Below are 6,855 nucleotides of genomic sequence, written 5' to 3'. Positions count from 1 at the left end.
GTATTACACTAGGACTGTATTGCACCAGGACTGTATTACACTTGGGCTGTATTGCACCAGGACTGTTTTGTACTAGGACTGTATTGCACAAGGACTGTATTACACTAGGACTGTATTGCATCAGGACTGTATTACACTAGGACTGTATTGCACTAGGACTGTATTGCATCAGGACTGTATTACACTAGGACTGTATTGCATCAGGACTGTATTACACTAGGACTGTATTGCACCTGTACTGTATTTCACTAGGACTGTATTGCATCAGGACTGTATTACACTAGGACTGTATTGCACCAGGACTGTATTGTACTAGTACTGTATTGCACAAGGACTGTATTACACTAGGACTGTATTGCACCAGAACTGTATTGTACTAGGACTGTATTGCACCAGGACTGTATTAAACTAGGACTGTATTGCATCAGGACTGTATTACACTAGGACTATATTGCTCCAGGACTGTATTGTAATAGGACTGTATTGCACCAGGACTGTATTGTACTAGTACTGTATTGCACCAGGACTGTATTACACTAGGACTGTATTGCACCAGAACTGTATTACACTTGGGCTGTATTGCACCAGAACTGTATTGGACGAATACGAAGCAACTACTGACCACCACCTTGCTGTTGTACCGTACACCCCCAAGACATTGAACAATAGGGCTGTACCATCGGCCCCACTCTATAACACGCGCTGTGTGTTTTGCATGCAGGCTGCCAGTTATGTGCGAAGGCGTAAGTGGACACGGGTCAGGCGGATGATCTTGTCGTCATACGATGTAAGCTTCAGAACGCCGTGTGTGCATGTGCTCATTAAGTGTGTTGCGAGTAATCGGTGAACAAGTATGTATGCTACCCCATGCGCTGTAGACGGGTTATTTGTGCATCCCGTATGTAGAACCTCGGTGTTCTGGATTGGTTACACTCGTTTCATATATCTGGAGGTACTTATGTGAAGCTGTCTAGTTAGCTTTATGCGTAGGAATCGCAGGTTGGATTATGTTACGAGCATGCCATGTGTACTATGGCGATGGTAATTGGTTGTTGAGTATGCTGATGCGTGTTTGTCCCGCACGAGTGACACCGGAGGTATCTATCAGAAGGTGCCTATAGGCCCTCCTCAGAAGAACTTTGTGCATATCCCGCCGAGATATTATGGATTGATTTCTTGGAACTACGCAAACGTGACAAATGTTATATAAAAATACGTATTGTCTTGTTCATTGTATCCTTCTAGACTGCTGGTCAATCGGCCTTGGAGAAGTGTTTAGCAATCAGAGGTTATGATCTTGTGTTCTATGCATTAGCAATCAGAGGCTATGATCTTGTGTTCAACTGTGTATTGGTGTACACCACCAAGCCTTAAAGTGTGGTGGCGCGGTGAGCGACCACTGCGTATCTATCAGGGCTGCGAATGTATGCCACAGATCGATCACATCACTTCCCCATATGCACACTCCTGGAGGCAATTCCGGGCTTATTGGGCAGCCTGTATGACTCATTTACCTACTCTAGATAACAAACTCAATCTTGGCCTATTTGTTTATGAATCGTGTTTCATGGCTAACGTACACGTGCGCGTACTAATGCCGTATATACTCCGTCATGCATGCAGAGCTCTAAGGATATCGGTTCGAACGGCCTGTCGCGTTATGCATCGCAGATTGATGTAGCCTCAAAGTCTGACCGTGGTATGCTTGCACGGTCGTCGGTTAAACCATCGAGCAGCATCAACCTCCGTAGTAGAGAGCCTCAGGTATGTGTGACATGTTCTTATTAACAATTAACAGTGTTCGTTCTTATTAACAATTAACAGTGTTCGTTCTTATTAACAATTAACAGTGTTCGTTCTTATTAACAATTAACAGTGTTCTTTCTTATTATCAATTAACGGTGTTCGTCCTTATTAACAATCAGCAGTGTTCGTTCTTATTAACAATTAACAGTGTTCGTTCTTATTAGCAATTAACATTAACAGTGTTCGTTCTTATTAACAATTGACAGTGTTCGTCCTTATCAACAATTAACAGTGTTCGTTCTTATTAACATTTAACAGTGTTCGTTCTTATTAACAATTAACAGTGTTCGTTCTTATTAACAATTAACAGTGTTCGTTCCTATTAATAATTAACAGTGTCCCTGTGTCTTTAACGGGCGAACGACCACACGCGCTGAGGATCTTTCAATGCCTCGATAGTACCAGGTGCCGTGATACCAACAGTATACAACACTTTTCCCAGCTATATCAGACTTCTATCGACGTGGTTCGACGACACCTTTTGTTGTGTCAATGGTAACCTCACGCCGCCAACTGTGCTGACTACCTCGCTCTCGAACCACACTCCCACAAACACACTCTTCTCGCAGCTGCGATGCACTCAGTCGCAGGACGGGCTGTGTGCTGTGTGTATTTGCAGTCGTCTCCATTACCCGCGAGACCCTCTTCTATATTTATTCATATGATAGCATGAGCACACTTACATTCTACAAACATATCATATGTATATTGATATCTGTCTGTATACACATACAATATCGCATAACAACGTCTTAACCCCAACATTCCCCCACCCTTGCAGGCTGGTACATTCGCGCCGGTCGCCCCAACCCAGCCCTCTCGCGTCGTTGTGGTGCACATAGACTGGACACACTGTGTGCTGCTGATGCTGGCCGTGCTGTTTACTGTGGTGAGCCTCGTCGCTCAGCTGGAAATGTCCCGTACCTGGAGTACAGCTGTGCCGTCTATGAGCTATTATACCATCAGAGCTGTCCACTTTGCGTCGGAATGGACCGGTGCTAATAGTCGGTGATAGGGCAACACTTCAGCGCCTATAGCCAGTTGTTGTATGATTGTTCCAACACTACCAGCACTACAACTCACAGGACACATGGCCATCGCATACAATCGCAGCAATGTTGAGATCATTTCATGCCCAACATAGTATCCTTGTAACCTCACAAGTACTCGTATGACCACAAGCGAATTTTATTCGTTATATCCCTCTGGTAATCCTGGATCAAGTAGGTGTAATATAGTGGAGTGCGTAAAAGCGCATGCTATTGAGAAGTAAAACGTAAAGACAGAGAAACAGTGGGAAGAAACCTCGACTTGCCCTAAATTGCATAACGTATGCGCTCCATTTCACTCTATCCCCCGTGTCGCTGTAGGTAAACATGCATATACGCATATGTACAAGAGAGACATAGTCTCAATAGAACATCCATGTCGAATTAACAGTCAAGTATCGTAATCCTGTGCCCCATGCTGGTTCACTTGGGTGGTGTGTCTACGGTAGAGGAGTGATCTAGGATGGCTAGTATGCATACTTACAAATACGTATTTAGAGTCTTTTAAATCAAGTGTTTAAAGCCGACCCAGCATCTGCACCCGGTTGCTAAACGACGAGAACCCAACATTCAAGGTAATTGTCAACTTCAAGCACGTGGCAATACTGAGTGTTGCAGTATGACCGCCCTGGAACACGCTGTTTTTCGAGTACATTATAGGAGCATACGTTCATATTACTCACTCGACGCAGTGTACCTTGACCCCTGGGGACAACGCAAACTGCTGTGTTCCTTATTACCTCGAATCTAACCTATACTACTCGAGCACCATTTCTACTACTCAAAACGACTATTACCGGGGTGGGAGCGAATGTATGCTAAAGATGCGAGTAACTGTTTGTATTAAAGTTGTACAAGCCCTCCGCTCTACGTACACTATAGTGAACTTGCTTGTTCAAATCCTCACCTTTCTAGCCTCTTAGAGATATTCCTGCGACTACATGCTTTGCTCTGCAACTAAGACATTCAGATGCACTTGCACATGCTACTGTGCCAAATGGGTGTGTTAACATAACTCGACAGTGGCAGAGATTGCTATCTGCGCATACGAGTGCCCTGGAATTGTCACTGAGTGGAGTGTACTTTGACGGGGAAGTGAGAACTGTTCACATAGTCACTGTCTGCTTTGCTGCATAGTCGTAAGACTGAAGCGTGTTACGAGCGGTCGGCAAAGGCCAAGTCCAGTTGAGATTATGTGGGCTCTACTCGAGTGTCTGTGGCCAGGTGTGACTGTAAAGCTTGTAAAGGGACTAAGTCCAGATGAGATAATGTGGGCTCTACTCGAGTGTCTGTGGCCAGGTGCGACTCTAAAGTTTGTAAAGGGACTACCGAGTACAGACTATGCAACCTGATCAGCGCGGATAACTGTATTGTTGATTAAATAAACGCTGTTCTTACTTGGTACTAATACACCATGTCCGAATTGGTCGCCTTGTCCATGTGCGCTTGCTGATTGTGTTGGTCCACACCATGCAGGTGTCGATGTGATGCGATGTCGCTTTTAGATGGGTGAAAGCGTCGAGACTTCAAGGTTTGAACATATGTACACACACATACCAGGATACTCGTAATGTCAATTCGCGGCACAATTTACTCTTTTATTTATTGGTGCTCTACTAGTTGTACATTTGCAGTCTTTCAATCTCAGTTGAATATAATGCACTTCACTCACGCAGGCGGGTACCCGCCGAACGCTCACAAACTATCTCGGCGCCACATGTATCGTCCTGTGATGACAGCTAATGGCGTTTCAATCCAACTACTAAATTAATCTAAACTTTCCGGGGATATTTGCCCCATTCCTTGACCCCCCTCCCCCCCCCCCAATAAAACACGGTCATGTACACTCTCTCAAACCATACCAGGCTGCTTGCGCTCCACGGTTTTACTGACATCGTTCCAACACAATGGCCACAGCCCATTGAGCATCACAGCCAGCAATCCAACACTATCCGCCATCACACTAACCCACAGAGGTAAGCGCATGAACGCCGCACAGCCAATCACCACCAGATTGATGGCCAAGGACAGTATGATGTTCATCAATACCAGTCGCTGTGTGCGTCTGGCTGTGATTATAGCGTAGGGTATCGTATCTAGAGACGAGTCTTGTATCACCCCCATGGCGGCGTCCGTGGTTGCTCTCGCACCCACTTCCTGCATTACTATACCCACATTTGCCGTCGCCAACGCAGGACAGTCGTTCAGTCCATCCCCCACAAAGCCCACTGTTAACCGTGAGTGTGGTTTGTGCTTGGCGCCATCTGGTGTACATATACTCCCATCCAATGTCGAGTTGTTACGTACCGGAAGTAATGGGGCGTTTTCATTGGCTGCCATATCCTCGTGCGAGTACAAAGCCGCGTCGTGATTGGCTGACGAAAACTCACTCAGGCGACACAACAGCGATGCTTTCGTCTCAGGTAGTAACCCAGAAAACACATCCACTTCGTCTATTCCCACGTGCTTGGCCACTTCTACAGCTGTGCTGTGCTTGTCGCCGGTCAGCATCACCGGCCGTATACCCATGTCTCGAAGTGTGCGTAGAACTCTCGGGGCATCGGGTCTTGCCTCATCGGACAGTAGCAGCGTGGCGGCTAACGACCCATCCACCGTCACGTACAAGCACGTGGTGCCTTTGGCTCCTTCCCCACGCAGCACTATCTCCGGAGGCACCTCTGTACCCGTAAGCTGGGCCACAAACTTTGCATTGCCCACCCCCACCACGTGCTCGCACACCGACCCACTCACTCCGTCGCGGCCGTGACGTTCGAAGTTCTGTACCTCGGGTAGGCCACCGTCCACCACACCCATGAAAGCCGTCAGACAGCCCGTGTAGCTCATGACCAGCGAACGCGCCAACGGGTGCGAGTCTCGGGCCTCCACCGCCGCCAGCCATCGGTGCACATCCGCCTTCTCCCATTTTTGGGTGGATGTGATACCGGCGCCATCCGCATTCGCACCGGCTAAACCAGGCGCAGCACCCGCGGCATTGGCGTCTGTTGTAGCCGCATCGACCAACTGCATGTCTACCAAGGTGAATTGGCCCATGGTGAGGGTGCCCGTCTTGTCAAAGGCAAACAGCCCGAGCCGAGCCAGGTCTTCCAGCGCACTCGAATGCTTCAACAGAAGGCCATTCTTCGCCAACAAAGTCAGCGCCGCACTCTGCACAAACGGCGCAGCCGCTACAAGAGAGCACGGGCACCCGGCTACCAGGATTACCAGGAATTTGTGAGGATCCTTGGTTACCAAGGCAACGATCGTGGCGATGAGGATCACTGTTGGCATATACCACACGACAAAACGTGAGACCAGCTCGTCGGTTTGGGATCGGGTGTCTGTGGTGGATTATAGTGGGAGATGTAAGTATTCAAAAAAAAAAATCTGTGACATTCACTTTGTATGGCAGACGTCTGTTACAGGATAGCTCGCAGAAGTGTGACGCATCAAGACATGATGAGTTTTTTTCTGGCTGAGGGGCGATTTCGATGGATTTACCATGGTCCTTGATTTTCAGTACATATAATCGGTGGGTATATAGAATGATGCGAGGTCGAAGCTTAATTATAAAGGTAGCTACGACGTATTAGAGTGCAAATAATATCAATGTCCTTGCACAAGAAAAGATAGATGCATGTAATAAAACCATGTGCTGGTTTGTGTGTTCGCTACTGGAAATAGTAGCAATGATCTCGATGCACACAAATAAGTATGCTTCAATATAGGAAGGGCGCATGCACATATGAGCGCTCAAAAGGAGCCCACTTATTTTATTAGATCTTTACACAAAGTGGTAAATATTCTTGTCTACAGAATTAAAGAATGACGAACCTCATTAATGGTACATGGAATGAAATAAACTGTACCCTCATTGTGCGCTAAATCAGCGACGGTTTAAATAAACAATAATTCATATTATATATATATATGTGTGTGTGTGTGTGGGTGTGTGTGTACGTATTGATGTTTATATTGAAATATACATTATATACTTGTAAAC

At 46.5% G+C, this 6,855-nt stretch overlaps 2 protein-coding genes across 2 annotated transcripts in view; one reads left to right on the top strand and one right to left on the bottom strand.

Moving 5' to 3' along the window:
- The window catches only part of SARC_04182 (hypothetical protein), a gene marked incomplete at both ends in the record, with an annotated part of 5,735 nt that extends 2,917 nt beyond the window's left edge, over positions 1 to 2,818 (top strand). The window contains 3 exons of the mRNA XM_014302004.1: positions 722 to 787; positions 1,624 to 1,764; positions 2,588 to 2,818. Coding sequence (XP_014157479.1) covers positions 722 to 787; positions 1,624 to 1,764; positions 2,588 to 2,818 — 438 coding nt within the window. The remainder of the gene's footprint in view (positions 1 to 721; positions 788 to 1,623; positions 1,765 to 2,587) is intronic.
- A 1,871-nt stretch (positions 2,819 to 4,689) lies between these two features.
- SARC_04181 (hypothetical protein) overlaps positions 4,690 to 6,855 on the bottom strand; it is a 3,431-nt gene continuing 1,265 nt past the window's right edge. Inside the window, exon 2 of the mRNA XM_014302003.1 lies at positions 4,690 to 6,193. Within this exon, the coding sequence (XP_014157478.1) occupies positions 4,707 to 6,193 (1,487 nt within the window). The 3' untranslated portion in view covers positions 4,690 to 4,706. The remainder of the gene's footprint in view (positions 6,194 to 6,855) is intronic.

Source organism: Sphaeroforma arctica, assembly GCF_001186125.1.
Source record: "Sphaeroforma arctica JP610 unplaced genomic scaffold supercont1.227, whole genome shotgun sequence".
NCBI classification, from domain to species: Eukaryota; class Ichthyosporea; order Ichthyophonida; genus Sphaeroforma; species Sphaeroforma arctica.
Note: the sequence above shows the minus strand (reverse complement) of the source record. Positions and strands in the feature narration are given on the sequence as shown.